Here is a 21,056-nt window from a genome sequence, read left to right as displayed (position 1 = left end):
CTTGTGCTTCAGCCACTAGGCCCTGCAGCTGCCCACACCACTGCTTGTGGTTGTCTTTCTCTGAAGAACCAGCCCTGAGCTCAGAATTACAGATGTCCGAGCTCAGTGGGACCACAGAGTAAATCCAGCCCAAGCCTACATGTTAGAGGTGAGTGAATTAAGGCCTACGAGGAAAGAGACTCCCCAAGGCCCTTCAGCTGGTTTGGAATAGAGCCAGCAGAGAGCCCAGGCTCCTGGCGTGCATGACAGAGCTCCCACCACAGCACCACACTACCTTTATCATATCTCTGCCCCGTTCTTTCATGACAGCACTCATCAGCTGGGCTGCTGCCAGAGACACCGTGGCCTTGCTGTCAGTCAGACCCTCCATGGCCGTCAGCACCAGGTGGGTGAGCTGCATCTCGGTGAAGTACTCTGCAAATGCCTGTAAGGGTGGCATCAGGCCGCCTGCACCCAGGGCCTCCTGCTTGAGGTAGCCTGTGCCATCCTTCCTGGTTGGGGTAGGAGGAGAGACCTTCTCTTGGGAACATGATGTGCTTTTGTCCTAGGCCTGTGCTGTCTGCCTAGCTCCTAGAAGACCCTTTCACTGGGAATAGAGTCTTTGGGAATGGGAGGGAGAAAACACTGACCTCAGATGCACCGAGGGGCTCACAGGTCAGGGGCAGAGTGCTGGGAAAGAAGGGCTGAGACCAAGATCCTTAATGACATGTGTTTGAGGCATGGGCTGAGTCTACAAAAAGCATCATTAGTGTGAAGCAAACGCTTCTGGGTGACAGGTAAGAAAGAAGGATTAGGACCCATGATGCTTAAGAGGGAGCATACTGTAGCATGTTGAAAATTTCCCCAAAGTAAAAGTTCACAATCAGCAATGGAATGGGAAAGGGGATGGAATAAAGGAGTCCCACCGCAGGAATCTAAAATATGATGTAGGTTAGAGGTCCAGGCTCTTCCCAGTTTGTCTCTGGCCCTGCCTTCTCACCTTGGCAATCTCAAAGGTGTTGTTATAGAACACGTTGGCACTATAGACTTCACTCTTGCCCTCTTCTTCCCATAAGCCCTGTTTTTTCCTTTGCATCTCTGAAACAAAGACACCCGACCCCACCCCTCAGACACTCGAAAGGTGTCTTAGGTTCCCCTTAGGTTCCCATCTGCCCAACCCAAACCACCTACTGCACTAAATCAGCTTGGGGAGATGTTTATCCCATGGGGAAGGGGAATGGGCTGTAAGATAAGGAAAGGTGAGAGCTAATGTCAAAGGAACCCCCATGTTGCCTGCCTCAGAGCAGAGACAGAATAGGGTCAGAGTATGGTGCTCAGCCAGAGGGGGAGAAACTAATTCAAAAGAACTGTTTCCTGAGTAGCTATTTTGTCCCAAGAGGGTATAGGTAGATGTCTAAGGGGCAGGTTCCTCATTGGAAATGAGGTTGCTCAGGTAACTTCCTAGCTCTCACTCTTCCAGAACAGTATGTGGGTGGATGGCCAAACCTAAATGGGAGGCCAGAGCAGAAGTGAAAAGAGGAGATTCTCCCTACGCTTTTGCAGCAGGAGGATACGGTAGAGATTGTAGACTGCCTGTGAAGACAGGAAGCAGATGTTGTCCACTGGGTCCTGGCAGCGCATGGCCAGCAGCCTTACCAAGCACCCCAACCGAGAGAACTTGATCTCCACCTGGAGAGGAGAGCAGGAAGTCACAAGTTAACCCAGCCATTCCCTTAGGCTGAGTTGAAACGAGAGGAGGCGGGGATTCAGGAGAGATATGAAAGACTAGGTGAGGTTAACGGGAATGAAATTAGACAGGTGGGTTATAGCTATTAAAAAATTGTGGGATCATAGTTTTGGAATGAACTTACACTGTCCCTCTTCTTTGCCCCTTGATATTGTACTCATTGTTCAGGCCTAGCTCAAATGTCTCCTCCTCTATGAAGCTTTCCCTTCACTTACACTTCATTTGTGTTTTGATCTTTTATTCCTCCTAGATTTGGTTTGTACTTTCATAATTGCCTTCTATTTAAGTTTGTTCTATGCATGCTTCTCTCCCCAGTGGACTATAAGATCCATGAAAATAGAAAAACTGTCTTGGTCATCTATGTATCCACTGTAACGCTTAGCATGGTGCCTGGTGAGTATTCAGTAACTGCTTGTTGAGATAGCTGGAATCAAACTGAACCAAGTGAAATGGAATTGAATTGGTGGACAGGGAAAAAGACAAAGGGAGGAAAGAGAGAAGGTGGGGTGAGGGTGAGTAATTGAGGCTAGGTAATATGTGACCAAGTTTGACATAAGGGTAGAGATGAGGGCCCACGCTCCAGGGCAGGCTTCTGCTCACTCCAAAGTTGTTCCATTTTGCAGTGAAGCCAAGAATACGGGCAGCACACCACATGGCCCGTTCCCTCTCATTGTCGTTCTGGGAATTCAGCCATATGTTCAGATGCTAGAGGAAGAAGAGAATGAAGGGAGAGACCTGTTAAGCTGTATTCTGGAGGGTAGAAATGTAACCTGAACCTGGCTTCTGCACAGGATCAGGACAAGACTTCTGAGAACAGGACTTCTTTTGCTATCAGGCAGGTTATATGTGGCTCTGGCACCAGAAGCCCTCATACCTCCAGCCCCCAATTTACCTTATCTAAGTGCTAGAAACACCCTCATTTAACACCTCCTTTTTTTCAAATTAAATCAGTGGCTCTCAAATTATATTGACTATTATTCATTTCAATGGGGGTCAGTGTCCCCCAGGGTCCCCCAATAATGTTTTCCCAGTCTTCAATAGAAAGAGAACTTGGTAGTAACAAAAAAGAGTCACTATATTCACAGATTCCTAGCTGAATTATGTATAAACTTGCTTGAGAAATATAATTATGGATGATTCCTATTTGAAACATAGTATGTCAGTGTATCACTATTGGTAAATTATGGACCCAAAATACCACCGATCCAAAGACGCATTGTCAATCTACAATAATCAATCTGATATTAATGGAACTAAACAAACAGCAATTTATAACTAAAAAAAAGAAGGGCAACAGATGAAAAATCTACAAGCAATGGAAGAGAATACTGATGCTGCATTGATAAGAAAACAACATTCTTCTTGAAGATTGGAAGAATTCTAGTGGGAGATCTGCAAGTCTTCCTTGCAGCCAGACTCTGATGAAATAGCCCCGTGCCAAGACTGTGGTCTCTAAATACCATTTTTCACTAAGAGGAATCATTGGTCATTGGAGAAACAGTTTATCCCAGGAATGAGACAGGAAATATACAAGATAATATACTGGAGAGCAAGGAAGCCATGAAAGACTATTGGCATTATATTAGAGGGATTCAGGAGCTAACCTGAAGAGGCTCCCATTGACCAAAGAAGGGACAATTTAAGCATCCATAAGAATAATAGTTGTAATTGATCAAAACATATGAAGCATTTAAAAATCCATTTTAGGGGCGCCTGGGTGGCTCAGTCGGTTGAGCGTCCGACTTCGGCTCAGGTTATGATCTCGCAGTCTCTGAGTTTGAGCCCGGTGTTGGGCTCTGTGCTGACAGCTCAGAGCCTGGAGCCTGCTTCGGATTCTGTGTCTCCCTCTCTCTCTGCCCCTCCCCTGCTCATGCTCTGTCTCTCTCTGTCAAAAATAAAATAAACATTAAAAAAATTTTAATTCATTTTAAATTTATATGATACTAGAGAAATAACCCTCACTAGTTATCTTTGGATGACTAGGAAATAAATACTTACATTACCTTGACAGCTAATGAAGGGAAACCAGCATTTATCTTGTCTTTCCTATATGAGCTATACCTCAAAGTAACCAAACAGCTTATAAAGTCGATTTCTCTTTATAGAAGAATTCCAGGTAAAAATAAACAAGCAATGATAGAATTACAGTGTCATCACTTTGCAAAAATAATAGAAGTATATTGACTCAGTGGACTACTACATAGCAATAAAAAATGATCTGATGCTACATGTAACAACATGAGTGAATCTCACAGATAAAATGTTGAAGCAAAATGATATAGACAAAAAAAAGTGCATACTATAAAATTTCATTTATGTGAAGTTTAAAGAACAAGCTAAACTAATCTATGGTGATAGAAGTCAGAATAGTGGTTATCAGTGCTTATTCACTGGGAGAGGAAACTTTTGGGGGTCTTGGACATGTTCTATATCCTGATCTGATATTTACACAGATACATACATATATATACAAACATATATACATATATACATGTATATATGTATATATGTAAGAATGTATCTAAGTGTACACTTAAGACTTGTACACTTTATCATAGCAAGTGATATCTCAATAACAAGGTCTTTTTTTTTTTTAAAGAATGTCACCAGTTCTCAGCCATTAGTGAATCTAAGCAGTGATCATCAAAAGCTCTAAACACCACAAGACATCATGTGGCTGCTGATAGAAGAAGACAACACTACTTGTGAAGTAATCTTGCCAAAAATTGATCAGGTTCATGATCTAGATCCAACAATTACAATTAGAATCTAACAGATTCTAGGTCTCACAATTTATAGGACAGATTTAGACAGAGGAGTTTATTAAGTGGCCCCAAAAAGATGTAATTAGGACAACCCAGAATGTGGAAAATTTAGAGAACAAATAACTAGGTTTCTTCAACAAATAAATTTCAAGGAAAAAAATGATTGAAGGACAATATATAGATTAAAAGAATTAAGAGACAGGGGCGCATGGTGGCTCAGTCAGTTAAGTGTCCAACTTCGGCTCAGGTCATGGTCTCATGCGGTTCATGGGTTCCAGCCCCATGTTGGGCTCTGTGCTGACAGTGTGGAGCCTGGAGCCTAGAGCCTGCTTCAGATTCTGTGTCTCCCTCTCTCTCTCTTAAAAATAAACATTAAAAAAAATAAGAGAGACAAACCAACTGATTGGGATGTGTGAATGTTTAATGACACCAAGAAATGAAATTACTTTCTTTCATCAGTGTTTTATAGTTTTCAGAGTACAGGCCTTTCACCTCCTTGGTTACGTTTTTTCCTAAATATTTTATTATTTTTACTGCAATTGTAAGTGAGATTGTTTACTTAATTTCTCTTTCTGCTACTTTCTTATTAGTATATAGAAATGCAACTGATTTCTGTATATTAATTTTGTGTCCTGTAATTTTGCTGAATTCATTTATCAGTTCTAGTATTTTATTTTGGTGAGGTCTTTAAGGATTTCCATATATAGTATCATTTCATCTGCAAATAGTGAAAATTTTACTTCTTCCTTCCCAAATTGGATGCTTTTTATTTCTTTTGCCTCTCTGCTGTGGCTAGGACTTCCATACTATGTTGAATAAAAGTGGTGCGGGTGGATATCCTTGTGATATCCCTGATCTTAGAGGGAAAGCTTTCAGTTTGTTACCACGGAGTAATGTTAGCTGTGGATTTTCATGTATGGCCGTTATTATATTGAGGTATGTTCCCTGTAAACCTACTTTGTTGAGAGTTTTTATCATGAATGAGTTTGTGCTTTGTCATATGCTTTTTCTGCATCTATTAAGAGGATCATATGGTTTTATCCTTCCTTTTATAAATTAAATCTTGCCATTTGCAACAACATGGATAGAGCTAGAGAGTATTATGCTAAGTGAAATAAGCAAGTCAGAGAAAGACAAATACTATATGATTTCACTCATATGTGGAATTTTAAAAACCAAATAAACAAAAAGGAAAAAAAGAGAGAGGGAGGCAAACCAAGAAACACACTGATGGTTACCAGAGGGGAGGTGGATACAGAGATGGGTAAAACAGGTGATGAGGATTAAGGAGGCATTTGCTGTGAAGAGCACTGGGTGTTGTATGGAAGTGTTGAATCACTATATTGTACACCTAAAACTGATACTATACTGTGTGTTAACTAATTGGAATTTGTTTTATTTTATTTTACAGTGTATTTATTTATTCTGAGAGAGAGGGAGGGAGAAAAGGGGAGGGGCAGAGAGAAAGAGAATCCCAAGAAGGCTTCTCACTGACAGTGCAGAGCCTGATATGGGGCTTAAACATACGAACTGTGAGATCATGACCTGAGCTAAAACCAAGAGTTGGACGCTTAACTGACTGAACCATCCAGGAGCCCCTAACTGGAACTTAAATAAAAACTTTTAAAAAATTGAAATAAGGGGCACCTGGGTGGCTCAGTTGATTGTCCAACTTCAGCTCAGGTCATGATCTCATGGCTTGTGAGTTCGAGTCCCCCATCAGGCTCTGTGCTGACAGTGTGGAGCCTGGAGCCTGCTTCAGATTCTGTGTCTCCCTCTCTCTCTGCCCCTCCCCCACTCACACTCTGTCTCTTTCTCTCTCTCTCACTCAAAAACAAATAAACATTAAAAATAAATAAATAAAAATTTAAAAACTGAAATCAGTCTCCCAGAAATAATATATTCTAATCAGAAGAGCACCCTTTGGGGGCACCTGGGTGGCTCAGTTGGTTAAGCATCCAACTTCGGCCCAAGTCACGATCTCATGGTTTGTGGGTTCGAGCCCAGCATCGGGCTGTGTGCTGACAGCTCAGAGCCTGGAGCCTGCTTCAGATTCTGTGTCTCCCTCTCTCTCTGCCCCTCCCTCGCTCATGCTCTATCTCTTAAAAATAAATAAACATTAAAAAGAAGAAGAAGAACAACAACAACACCCTTTGGAAATTTCAAAGGAGTCCGACCTTGTGGTATATAATAAAAAGGATACATTGCCTTTCAAACTTATCAAACAAATTGATATTTTTTTCATTTCTTTGAGTTGCTAAGTATCATAGTAACTTTGTAGCTATCCTGCTGGATTACAAACAAAAACTCTGTGTGGTGGAATGGAGGGATGAATTTACACTAAAATGAAGTAGACTCATTCTGATTTATATGTAATGCACTAACGACACCAAAATGGAAGAAGCTAAGTGAATGCCAGTTATTGTTAAGCAATTTTATGGCCACTAACAGATGTTTCCATAATGTACTTCTCCAAAGTTCCAACAGGGCACATTCTAAAGAATACATCTTGCATGAATTATCTTTTACATAAATGTGTAATTAGCAAGGTTTAACAATGCATATGATTGAACCCTGCAGCATGATCTGTACTTGGCAATATTGTCAACTCAAATTACTGTGATTCTTGTGCTATTAATTAGGTGATAAATAAGCAAAGTGTTGCTAGGGAAAAGAAAGTTTTCTATCCGAAAAAAAAAAGTAAAATCATGTAAAAAGTATGTCTTAACCATAAAGGAATTAGACCAGAAATCAATAACCACAAGAGAATAGAAAATTCTCCAAACATTTGAAAATAACACGCTTCTAAATAATCCATTGGCCAAAGAAGAAGTTTTGAGAGAGATTACAAAATATTTTGAACTGAAATGATATTGGAGGTATATATTAAAATGTACAGGATGCTGCGAAAGTAGTGCTTAGAGGGAAATTTAGAAAACTGAATGTTTATATTAAAAAAGGAGAAAAGGGGCACCTGGGTGGCTCAGTCGGTTAAGCGGCCAACTTCGGCTCAGGTCATGATCTCGTGGTCCATGAGTTTGAGCCCCGCGTCGGGCTCTGTGCTGACAGCTCAGAGCCTGGAGCCTGTTTCAGATTCTGTGTTTCCCTCTCTCTGACCCTCCCCCGTTCATGCTCTGTCTCTCTCTGTCTCAAAAATAAATAAACGTTAAAAAAATTTTTTTTAAATAAAAAAGGAGAAAGGGGTGACTGAAGTGGCTCATACACTGGATTTCTGTACCATCTCCACTGCAGGAGGAAGTATAGGTGGCCTGATCCTTAGCCTCCAAGTGTCCCCTTCCTTCCCAGCAGTTGAAGTCCTGTGTTCCCTTCTTCCTGGAGGTATATTTTATTTTATTTTTTTTTTAATTTTTTTTCAACGTTTATTTACTTTTTGGGACAGAGAGAGACAGAGCATGAATGGGGGAGGGGCAGAGAGAGAGGGAGACACAGAATCAGAAACAGGCTCCAGGCTCTGAGCCATCAGCCCAGAGCCTGACGCGGGGCTGGAACTCACGGACCGTGAGATCGTGACCTGGCTGAAGTCGGACGCTTAACCGACTGCGCCACCCAGGCGCCCCCCTGGAGGTATATTTTAGAGGATTGCTGGGAAGATGGCTCACCTCGTTTCACAAATACAACTAGATAACACTCACCTCAGTGTAAATAACCTAGAAAATGACCTGAAGGCTGGCAGAACAAACTCCAAAAACTAAATGTAGAGAAGAGGGTAGGAAGGGGAGAGAGGTGGTGAGGAGCTAAACAGAGCTGGGGGACTGTCTGCCGAGAGGCTCATAGGCACAGGCAGGGGAGAGAAATAGTCTATCGATCTGGGAAGCCCACACAGTGAAGACAAATCCCTTTAACATTTGGCTGTGAAAACCAGAGGGGCCAAATTTCATCAGTTCTTACTGATGAATCCAGCAGACTCAAAACCTGGAATTTTATACATACATCAGCAGGCTTGGCTCTGGGAGAGCTGAGAGGGTGAGAGGAAACTGAGTCCCTGCCCTTAAAGAGACAGCACAAAAAAACAGCCCTTCAGAGATACAGCATAGAAGGAGCAGTTTGAAAAACATCTGGGGCATATGGCAGGGAAAGTTGTTTACTAATCTCAGAGTATGTCCTGGAGGGACAGAGATTGTTGGGAAGCTCCTCCAAGAACAAAAAGGAGCTGGCAGGTGCCCATGCCCCAGCATAAACACACAGCCATCTGTGGGAACCAAGGCAGCACCAAATCTCTACCTAACTTGCTAATACCATGAATCCTACACTGCCCCTCTCACATCTGCAGATCCATCCTCTCCAGCCAGGCCTGCCCTAGTCCCTGCACTGTGGGACCCCTCCCCCAGAGGACCAGCACACAAACCTTGCTAACACTGCACTTCCTGTCCCAAAACACATTGCAGATCCACCCCCTCCAATATGCTCTTGCCCTGAGCCTATCCAAAGCAGAGCCACAAGCCTAGCAGTGTGCAAGCAGCCCCAACAGGGACCACCACCACTCCAAAGTGACTCCTGCCCTAGGAAGAGGGAAAGATAACCAGACACACCAATCAAACTACTATCCCAGCAATGGGTTGGGGGCTAATGGTTAGCCCATCTAACTACAGGCCCTGCCCACCAATAAAACCTTCTTAGGGACAACCCAGGGAAAGTGCCTTGCAGTTTGGTGCTATTGTATTTCTGGAAAATGTCTGCTCTAACTCAGCTGAAGCCCAAGTTGGCCCCAGACTGATACAGTAACCACACAGGGACCAAACTCTGCCTTCAACAAGCAAAGAAAGCCACTGCAGATGATTGGATTGAAGGCAAGAGTGACTCAGCCACAATAGTCGGGTGCACACATCACACATAGGAGACACCCTTGAAGCACCAGGTTCTGGTGAACAGGAGATGTTGCACCTCAGGGCACTACAGGACCTCTTCTTCATAAGACTACTACTTTCAAGAGCAGGAGATGTAGCTGACTTTCCTAACACAGAAACAGACACAGCGAGTTATATACAAATGAAGAGACAGAGAAATATGTCCCAAATTAAAGAACAGGACATAATTACAGAAAGAGACCAAAGAAAAATGGAGATAGGTAATATGCCTGATAGAGAATTTAAAGCAATGCTCATAAAGATACTCACTAGACTTGAGAAAAGAGTGGAAGACATCAGTGAGACCTTTCATAAAGAAATAAAAGAGAAGTAATTAGAGATGAATAACATCATAGATGAAATTAAAAATACACTAGAGTGTATTTAATAGCAGACTAGGGGAAGCAGAATAAAATTGGTGACCTGGAGGACAGAATGATGAAAAATAATCAGTACAAATGGGTAAGAGGGGAAAAAAATTATACAAAATGAAAATAGAATAAAGGAACTCAGTGACAACATCAAATGTAATAACATTTGTATTATAGTAATCTCAGAAAGAAAAGAGAGAGAAAGGGGGGAAGAAAATTCATTTGAATAAATTAATAGCTGAAAACTTACCAAATCCAGGGAAAGAAACAGAAATCCAGATCGAGGAGGCACAGAGATCCCTCAACAAAATCAACCCAAGGAGGTACACACCAAGATACATAGTAATTAAAATGGCAAAAGTAGTGGTAAAGAGAGAATTTTTAAAACAGCAATAGACAAGAAAAGTAACATACAAGGGAAACCCTATAAAGCTATCAGAGTAGTTTTCAGCAGAAACTTTGTAGGCCAGAAGGAAGTGGCATGATATATTAAAAATGCTGAGAGGAAAAGATCTGCAGCCAAGAATGCTCTATCCAGCAAGGCTATCATTCAGAATAGAAGGAGAGATCATTTTCCAGACAAAAAAAAGTTAAAGGAATTCATGACCACTAAACCAGCCCCACAAGAAATGTTAAAGTAGACTCTTTGAGTGAAAAGGAAAGATCATAAGTAAGATCAAGAAAAGTAAGAAACACAAAAGCTGTAAAAATAAGTATATTTGAAAAAAAGAGTATATCTGTAAATCAGTCAAGGGACTCACAAAATAAAAGGATGCTAAATATGACACCATACACCTAAAGCATGGCGGGGAAAGCAGTAAAGAATAGGTTCAAACTTAAGCAACCAACAACTTAATATAGACTGCTATATGCAGATGTTATATACAAATCTAATGGTAACCACAAATCAAAAACCAGTAATAGATATGCAAAAATAAGGAGAAAAGAATCCAAGTATACCACTAAAGAAAGCCAACTTATTATGAGAGAAGAAAGCAAAAGAAAGGAACAGAGAAGAACTACAAAAACAACCATAAAACAAGTAACAAATGACAATAAGTACATAACTATCAATAATTACTTTGAATATAAATGAACTAAGTGCTCCAATCAAAGATATAAGGTGATAGAATGGTTAAAAAAACAAGAGTAGGGGCGCCTGGGTGGCTCAGTCGGTTGGGCGCCCAACTTTAGCTCAGGTCATGATTTCACGGTCTGTGAGTTCAAGCCCCACGTCGGGCTCTGTGCCAACAGCTCAGAGCCTGGAGCCTGCTTCGGATTCTGTGTCTCCCTCTCTCTCTGACCCTCCCCCGTTCATGCTGTGTCACTCTCTGTCTCAAAAATAAATAAACGTTAAAAATAAAATTAAAAAAAAAAAACAAGAGCAATCTGCATGCTGCCTATAGGAGGCTTGAGACTCATTTCAGACCTAAAGACAAATGCAGATACAGACTGAAAGTGAAAAGATGGAGAAACATTTATTATGTAAATGGATGTGAAACAAAAGCCAGAGTAGCATACTCATATTGCACAAATTAGACTCTTTTATGTGTGTGTGTGTGTGTGTGTGTGTGCGCGTGCCTGTGCGCACAAAATAGACTTTAAAACAAAGATTGTAACAAGAGGCAAAGAAGGACACTATATAATCACAAAGGGGACAATCCAACAAGAAGATATAACAATTGTAAATAGTCATGCACCCAACATGAAAGCACCCAAATACATAAAACTGTTAATAACAAACATAAAGGAAGTAATCACTAGTAATACAATAATAGTAGGGAACCTTAACACCCCACATATATCAATGAACAGATCATCCAAACACAAAATCAACAAGTAAACAATGGCTTTGAATGACACACTGGACAAGATGGATTTAATAGATGTATTCAGAACATTCCAGGGGCACTTGGGTGGCTCAGTCAGTTAAGCGTCTGACTTCAGCTCAGGTCATAATCTCACAGTTCATGAGTTTGAGCCCCACATCAGGCTCTGCACTGACAGTGAGGAGTCTGCTTGGATCCTCTGTCTCCCTTTCTCTCTGTCCCTCCCCTGCTTGTGCACACGCTCTCTCTCAAAAATAAATAAACATTTTTAAAAAGAACATTCCATCCTAAAACATAAGAATACACATTCTTTTCAAGTGCACATTGAACACTCCCCAGAATAGATAACATATTAGGCCACCAAATAAGCGTGAACAAATTCAAAAAGATTGAAGTCCTACCATGCATCTTTTCTGACTGTAATGCAACCTCAAGAAAAAATCTGGAAAGAGCACAAATACATAGAATTTAAATAACATGCTACTAAACAATGAATGATTCAACCAAGAAATCACAGAGAAAATCAGCAAACACATGGAGACAAATGAAAATGAAAATACAATGGCCCAAAATCTTTGGGATGCAGCAAAAACTATTCTAAGAGGGAAATTTATATCAATACAGACCTACCTCAAGAAGCAAGAAAAAAAATCTCAAATAAACAACCTAACCTTACACCTAAATAAGCTAGAAAAAGAACAAACCAAACCCCAAAACCAGTAGAGGGAAGGAACTATAAAGATTAGAGTAGAAATAAATGAAATATAAAAAAAAAAAAAAAAAAACCAGTAGAACAGATCAGTGAAACCAGGATCTAGCTCTTTGACAAGATCAACAAAATTGATCAACTTTTAACCAGATTCATAAAAAAAATTTTTTAATGTTTTTCAATTTAAGTTTTAGCTAGCATACAGTGCAATGTTGGTTTCAGGAGTAAAATTCAGTGATTCATCACTTACATACAACACACAGTGCTCATCACAACAAGTGCCCTCCTTAATACCCATCACCCATCTAGCCCATCTTCTACCCACCTCCCTCCATCAACCCTCAGTTTGTTCTCTATCATTAAGAGTCTCTTAGGAGCGCCTGGGTGGCTCAGTCGGTTGACCATCTGACTTCGGCTCAGGTCATGATCTCACAGCTCGTGAGTTCAAGCCCCATGTCAGGCTCTGTGCTGACAGCTCAGAGCCTGGAGTCCACTTCGGATTCTATGTCTCCCTCTCTCTGCCCCTAACCCACTCGCATTCTGTCTCTGTCTCTCTCAAAAACCACATTTAAAAAATCTTTTTTAAAAAAGAGTCTTTGTGGTTTGTTTCCCTCTTCTCTCTTCCCTCCTTTCCACGTGTTCATCTGTGTTGTTTCTGAAATTACACACAAGTGAAATCATATGCTATTTGTCTTTACCTGATTGACTTATTTCACTTAGCATAATACATTCAAGGTCCATCCATGTCTTTGCAAATGGCAAAATTTCATTCTTTTTGATGGTTGAGTAATATTCCATTGTGTGTGTGTGTGTGTGTGTGTGTGTGTACACCACATCTTCTTTATCCATTCATCAATTGATGGAAATTTGGGCTCTCTCCATAGTTTGGCTACTGTTGATAATGCTGCTATAAACATTGGGGTGCACGTACCCCTTCGAATCTGTATATTTTTTATCCTTTGGGTAAAAAACTAATAGTGCAATTGTTAGATCATAGGGTATTTCTATTTTTAGTTTTTTGAGGCAAAAAGTTTTTAAGAGAGAGAACTCAAACAAAATCAGAGGAGAAATAACAACCAACACCACAGAAATACAAAGGACTGTAAAAGAATATTATGAAAAATTATATGCCAACAAATTGGACACCTTAGAAGAAATGGATAAATTCCTAGAAACATGTAACTCCCAAAACTGAATCAGGAAGAAACAGAAAGTTTGAACAGACCGATTACCAGCAATGATATTGAATCAGTAATCAAAAACCCCTAACAAATGAAAGTCCAGGCCAAATGGCCTCACAGGTGAATTCTACCAAACATTTAAAGAAAATATTCCAGGGGCGCCTGGGTGGCGCAGTCGGTTAAGCGTCCGACTTCAGCCAGGTCACGATCTCGCGGTCCGTGAATTCGAGCCCCGCATCAGGCTCTGGGCTGATGGCTCAGAGCCTGGAGCCTGTTTCCGATTCTGTGTCTCCCTCTCTCTCTGACCCTCCCCCGTTCATGCTCTGTCTCTCTCTGTCCCAAAAATAAATAAACGTTGAAAAAAAGAAAATATTCCAAAAAATAGAAGAGAAAGGAAAATTTCCAAATTTATTACATGAGGCCAGCATTACAGATACCAAAACGACTACAAAAAAAAAAAAAAAAAAAAAAAAAAGAACTACAGGCCAGTATCTCTGAATATAGATGCAAAGATCCTCAACAAATATTAGCAAACTGAATCCAGCAATACATTGAAAAAAATCATTCACGGGGCGCCTGGGTGGCGCAGTCGGTTAAGCGTCCGACTTCAGCCAGGTCACAATCTCGCGGTCCGGGAGTTCGAGCCCTGCGTCGGGCTCTGGGCTGATGGCTCAGAGCCTGGAGCCTGTTTCCGATTCTGTGTCTCCCTCTCTCTCTGCCCCTCCCCCGTTCATGCTCTGTCTCTCTCTGTCCCAAAAATAAATAAACGTTGAAAAAAAAAAAATTAAAAAAAAAAATCATTCACTATGATCAAGTGGGATTTAGTCCCATGATGCAAGGATGGTTCAATATTTGCAAAAACATGTTTTCAATAAGATACATTTATTCAGCATCATGATCAGACAATTACATTTAGCAATCAGCAGCATGAGTACAAAAAAAATCTACATTAAAACTCTTTGTTTTGAATCCTTTTACTTTCCACAGAACAGAAACTAAGATAACCTGTTATACAATTAGTCACAAATACAGTCCTTGAGTTTTTTGTCCATACACATGAATTTGTCTAAAGCATGTCTGCTTTATAGCAGCTAGGCCCTGCCATCACTATGTTTGGCTGAGTTCACAAATCTGTTGTAACCTGTAGCTTCCTTGTCACTTCTCTGGCTCTCCTCTCCTGCTAAGCTTTATTTTCTGGAAGTAATTAAAACCTTCTGCCACTATCATAGCTACCACTGCTGCTGGAACCACCATAGCCACCTTGGTTTTGTGGTTTGGCAAAGTATTGGCCTCCACCACCACAGGGGCCAGAGCTTCTGCCTCCAAAACTTCCTCCTTTCATGGGTCCAAAAGTTGAAGATTGATTGTTGCAATTGCCAAAATCATTATAGCTTCCACCACCTCCAAAGTTGCTTCCATCATTACCAAATCCATTATAGCCATCCCCACTGCCACCATATCCACCACCATCTCTACTGCCACCAAAGCCACCTCACCCATAACGTTGTCATTCCCACCAAAACCACCTCCACAACCACCACCAAAGTTTCCAGAACTACTCTGACCTCTTTGGCTGGATGAAGCACTAGCCACCTCTTGCTTAGATAGAGCTTCCCTTACTTCAAAGTTGTGGCCATTCACAATATGGTATTTTTGAATGACAATCTTGTCTACAGGGTCATGGTCATCAAAGGTTACAAAAGCAAAGCCTCTCTCTTTGCCACTGCTTCAGTCAGTCATGATTTCAATCACTTCAATTTTCCGATACTGTTCAAAATAATCTCTTAGATGATGTTCTTCAGTGTCTTCTTTAATGCCACCCACAAAAATCTTTTTCACAGTTAAGTGGGCACCAGGTCTTTGAGAATCTTCTCTTGAGACAGCCTTCTTTGGTTCTACAACTCTTCCATCCACCTTGTGTGGCCTCACATTCATGGCTGCATCCACCTCTTCCACAGTGGCATATGTGACAAACCCAAAGCTTCTGGAGCTCTTGGTGTTTGGGCCTCTCCTTACCACACAGTCCATAAGTGTTCCCAATGCTCAAAATGGCTCCTCAGACACTCATCAGCTGTTTCAAAGCTCAAACCTCTGATGAAAAGCTTCTGCAGCTGTTCAGGCTCTTTGGGAGACTGACTTAGATATGATGGTGGTGGGAGGGGAGACTTCAACAATGCTTACTCCCAATATTTGCAAATTAATCAGTGTGATACATCACATCAACAAGAAAAAGGATAAAAACCATATGATCATTTCAACAGATGCAGACAAAGCATTTGACAAAGTATAACATCCATTCATGACAAAAACCTTCAACAAAGTAGGTTTAGAGGGAACATATGTCAACATAATTGAAAAATCCACGGCTAACATCATATGCAATGGTAAAAAACTAGTTTTCCCTTAACATCAGAAACAAGACAAGGATGTCTGCTCTCACCACTTTCATTCAACATAACTACTAGATGTCATAATCACAACAATCAGACAAAAAAAAAAAGGAATAAAAGTTTCACTATTTGCAGATGACATGATACTGTATATAGAAAACCCTTAAGACTCTACCAAAAAAAAAAAAAAACCCTACTAGAACTGATAAATGAATCCAGTAAGGCTGCAGAATACAAAATCAATGTACAGAAATCCATTGCATTTCTATACACTAACAATGAAGCATCAGAAGGAGAAATTAAGAAAAACTCACATTTACAATTGCACCAAAAATAATAAAATACCGAAGAATAAACTTATCCAAGGAGGTAAAAGACCTGTACTCTGAAAACTATAAAATACAGATGAAAGAAATTAAAAACAACACAAACATATGGAAAGATATTCTATGCTTATGTATTGGAAGAACCAACATTGTTAAAATGTCCATACTATTCAAAGCAATCTATAGATTTAATGCAATCCCTATCAAACACTAACAGCATTTTTCACAGAACTAAAACAAAGAATCCTGAAATTTATATCAAACCACAAAAGATGCCAAATAGCCAAAGCATGCTTGAAAAAGAAAAATAAAAATTGAAGTATCTTAATTTCAGATTTCAAGTTATACTACAAAGCTGTAGTTATCAAAACAGTATGGTACAGGCACAAAAATAGACACATAGATCAACAAAAGAGAATAGAAAGCCCAGAGATAAGCCCACAGTTATACAGTTAATTAATCTTTGACGAAGGAGAAAAGAATATGCAATAGGGAAAAGACAGTCTTTTCAACAAATGGTATTGGGAAAACTGGAGAGCAATGTGGAAAAGAATGAAACTGGACCACTTTCTTATACCATATATAAAAATAAACTCAAAATGGGTTAAGGACCTAAATGTGAGACCTGAATCACAAAAATCCTAGAAGAGAGTACTAGTAGTAATGTCTCTGACGTCAGCTATTACAATATTTTTCTAGATATGTCTCCTGAGGCAATGGAAACCAAAGCAAAATTAAGCTATTGGGACTATACCAACAAAACAAAACAAAGCAAAACAAAAAAACAAAACAAAACAAAACAAAACAACCTTCTCCACAGCAAAGGAAACAATCAAGAAAACTAAAAGGCAACTTGTGGAATGGGAGAAGACATTTGCAAATTACATATCTGATAAAAGGTTAGTCTCCAAAATTTATAAAGAACTTATACAACTTGATACATACAAAAAACAAATAATCCAATGAAAACTGGGCAGAAGACATGAACAGACATTTCCCCAAAGAAAACATGCAGATGGCCAACAGACACATGAAAAGATGCTCAAATCACTCATCATTAGTGAAATGCAACTTAAAACTACGATGAGATATTACCTCACACCTGTCAAAATGACTCAAATCAAAAAGACAAGGGGTGCCTGGGTGGCTCAGTCAGTTAAGTGTCCAACTTGGGCTCAGGTCATGATCTCACGATTCCTGAGTTTGAGCCCCTCATCGGCTCTATGCTGACAGCTCAGGGCCTGGAGCCTGCTTCGGATTCTATGTCTCCCTCTCTCTGCCTCTCACCTGCTCATTCTCTCTCTCTCAAAAATAAATACATATTTTTAAAAATTAAAAAAAAAAAGACTAGAGACAACAAGTGTTGGTGAAGAAAGGAACTCTCAAGTACTGTTGGTAGGAATGCAAATGGAGGTAGCCACTGTGGGAAACAATATGAAGATTCCTCAAAAAACTAAAACTAGAACTAACCTACAATCCAGTAATTACAACTGGGTATTTACCCCCAAATTACAAAAACACTAATGCAAAAGGATATATACACCCTTATATTTATTACAGTATTATTTACAATAGCCAAATTATGGACATAGCCCAAGTGTCCATCAATAGATGAGTGGATACAGAAAATGTACATGTATATGTATATGTATATGTATACGTATATGTATATGTATATGTATATGTATATGTATGTGTGTATACACACACACACACAATGAAATATTATTCAGCTGTAAAAAAGAATGAAATCTTGCTATCTGTAACAACATGGATGATCTAGAGTGTATAATACTAACCAAATTAAGTCAGTCAGAGAAAGGTAAATACCATATGATTTCACTCATACATGGACTTTAAGAAACAAAATGAGCAAAGGAAAAAAGAGAGATAAACCAAATAGCAGACTCTTAGCTATAGAGAACAAACAGATGCACACCAGAGGAGAGGTGAGTGGGGGGATGGGTGAAACAAGTGAAGGGAATTAAGAGTATACTTCTCTTGATGAGAACTGAGTAACATATAGAAGTGAATCACTATATTGTATACCTGAAACTATTATAACAATGTATGATAACTATACTAAGTTAAAATAAAATCAAAAGGAGAAAGGTTTCAAATTAAAAATCTAAGTTTCTACTTAAAAAAAAACCTAGATAAAGTGAAATAAATTCAAAGCTAACAGAAGGAAGAAAATACTACAGATAATAGCATCAAAGAATAAAATCATAAACAAAAACATAAAGATATGAAGAAAATTAATAGAGAAAAAATGAAACAAAAAGTGGTTCTTCAAGGAGGGCAATAAAACTGATAAACTTCTAGAAATATGGACAGAAGTAAAAAGAGAAAAGGCACAATAATGAAAGAAAGTTCACATTAAGAGCATAATAAGAGAATATTACAAACAACTCTCACATAAATTCAATAATTTAGATGAAATGGAAATGGACCAATTTTTCAAAAACTAAAACTCCCAAAAATGAAACAGATAACCTGAATAGTCCAAAACTATTTTTTAAATTGAATGCATAGTTTAAATACTTCCCCAAAAAAGAAATCTCTAAGTCAAGATGTTTTCAATGGTGAATTCTACCAAATACTTAAAAAGGAAATAACATAGATTATACATAGTCTCTTCCATAAGATAGAAGAAGATGCACTACCTAGCTCATTTTATGAGGCCAATCTTAAATTGATAACAAAATCAGACAAAGACAACAAAAAAGTAAAACCATAAGTCTGTCCCTCAGGAACATAGATACAAAAATTCTCAACAAAATATTAGCAAATTAAATTCAACAAAATACAAAAAAAAATAATACACCATGACAAAATGCAATTTATTCTGGGAACACAAGACTGCTTCAACACTTGAAAATCAATCTAATCTTCTATATTAATAGTCTAAAGAAGAAAATCAACATGATCATATCAATTGATACAGAAAGAGAATTTCACAGAATTCAGCATCTATTCATACTAAAATTTTTCAGCAAACTAGGAACAGAAGCAAACTTCCTAACTTCATAAATGGCACCTACAAAAAAAATCTATAGCAAATATCATACTTAGTAGTGTATAAGTGAATGCCTTCCCACCAAGACTAGGAATAAGGCAAGGATGTCTACTCTTAGCACTCCTATTCAATGTCATACTGGAAGTCCTAGCTAGTGCAATAAGGCATGAAAGTGAAATAAAAGGTATAAGATTTGAAATGAAGAAATAAAATTGTGCCTATTTATAAACAAGATGATTTCTACATAGAGAACTCCAAGGAATCCATATACCAAAAAAGTTCTAGAATACAAGTCAGTATTCAAAACTCAACTGAATTTCTATATGCTAACAATGAACAATTGAAAACTAAAAATTTTAAATAGTTGCAATTACAGTATCTCCTCAGAATGAAATACTTAGGTATATACAGGTTCTTCATGCTGAAAACTACAAAATGCTAGTGATTGAAAAAGAAGATCTAATAAATAAAGAGACATAACATGTTCATGGATTAGAAGACTCAACATAATAAAGCTTTCCATTTTTCCCAATGAATCTATAGATGTAATGCAACTCTATAAAAATCCAGCAGGATGTTTTATAGATATAGACAAGCTGATTCTAAATTAATATGCAAAGGTAAAAAGAAGAAGAAAGAGAAATTACATTATACAATTTTAAGACTTACTCTGAAGCTAGATTAATCAAGACAATGTGGTATTGGTAAAGGAATAGACACAGAAGTTAATAGAACAGAATACAGAGTCCAGAAATAGATCTATGCAAATATGGCCAATTGATTGTGACAAACATGTAAAGGCAATTCAATATATAAAGGATAGCATTAGAAGAACTGAACTTTCATGTGCAAAAAAATTGAACTTCAACCTAAAGCTCATACATTATACAAAAATTAATTCAAAATGGATCATAGATTTAAAGTAAAATGTAAAACTAAAAAGCTGTTAGAAGAAAACATGGAAGAAAATATTCATGACCTAGTTCTTAGACATGACACCAGTCATGATTCCACAGAGAAAAAAATATAAAATGGACTTCATCAAAATTTAGAATTTTGGGGGGCGCCTGGGTGGCTCAGTCGGTTAAGCGTCCGACTTGGCTCAGGTCACGATCTCACGGTCCGTGAGTTCGAGCCCTGCGACGGGCTCTGGGCTGATGGCTCAGAGCCTGGAGCCTGCTTCCGATTCTGTGTCTCCCTCTCTCTCTGCCCCTCTCCCATTCATGCTCTGTCTCTCTCTGTCTCAAAAATAAATAAACGTTAAAAAAATTTTTTTTTAAAATTTAGAATTTTTGCTCTGTGAAAGACCCTGTCAAGAGAATGAAAAGACAAGCTACACATAGCAAACCATAGATATGACAAGGGACTTTTATCTAAAATATATAAACAACTCTCAAAACTCAACAGTAAGAAAACAATCCCATTGGAAAATGGGCAAAAGACATGAACTGACATTTCACCAAAGATGTATATAGCAAATATGCACATGAAAATATGTTCAACATCATTAGCCATAAGGGAAACATAAATTAAAACCACAGTGAGGTAAAATTTAAAAATTATACCAAGGACTTTATTTTCCAGCAAGGATGGGAAGAAACTACACATCTCATACATTGTTGGTAAAAACATAAAATGGTTCAGTCACTCTGAGAAATAGTTTGGTAATTTTCAGATAAGACTAAACATGTACTCACCATGACTCAGCAATTACACTCTGGAATATTTATCCCAAACAGTGAAAATGTATATTCACACAAAAGACTGTACATGAATATTTACAGGAGTTTTTTTCATAATTGTCAAAAACTGGAAACTACCCAAATGTCTTTCAATGGGTGAACGGCTAAACAAACTCTAGTATCCATACCACGG

General features: G+C 38.8%; 1 protein-coding gene, 1 long non-coding RNA gene and 1 pseudogene across 2 annotated transcripts in view; 1 reads left to right on the top strand and 2 right to left on the bottom strand.

The window, feature by feature from the left end:
* The window catches only part of LOC147579393 (uncharacterized), a 30,122-nt gene extending 29,742 nt beyond the window's left edge, over positions 1-380 (top strand). Inside the window, exon 3 of the long non-coding RNA XR_015253881.1 lies at positions 310-380. This is a non-coding gene — a long non-coding RNA (uncharacterized LOC147579393). The remainder of the gene's footprint in view (positions 1-309) is intronic.
* LOC112867338 (maestro heat-like repeat-containing protein family member 1) overlaps positions 1-21,056 on the bottom strand; it is a 115,746-nt gene that overhangs the window by 19,524 nt on the left and 75,166 nt on the right. Inside the window, exons 26-29 of the mRNA XM_086714328.1 lie at positions 2,327-2,431; positions 1,533-1,668; positions 980-1,077; positions 275-424 (exon numbers count right to left, since the gene is read on the bottom strand). Of these exons, the coding sequence (XP_086570454.1) occupies positions 275-424; positions 980-1,077; positions 1,533-1,668; positions 2,327-2,431 (489 nt within the window). The remainder of the gene's footprint in view (positions 1-274; positions 425-979; positions 1,078-1,532; positions 1,669-2,326; positions 2,432-21,056) is intronic.
* On the bottom strand, positions 14,270-15,950 carry LOC112867430 (heterogeneous nuclear ribonucleoprotein A1 pseudogene; annotated as a pseudogene).

This window comes from Puma concolor, chromosome B4, assembly GCF_028749965.1.
Source record: "Puma concolor isolate L17-30 chromosome B4, mPumCon1.1.hap2, whole genome shotgun sequence".
NCBI lineage: Eukaryota > Metazoa > Chordata > Mammalia > Carnivora > Felidae > Puma > Puma concolor.
The sequence above is the reverse complement of the archived record's forward strand: the minus strand, read 5'-3'. Positions and strand labels throughout refer to the sequence as shown.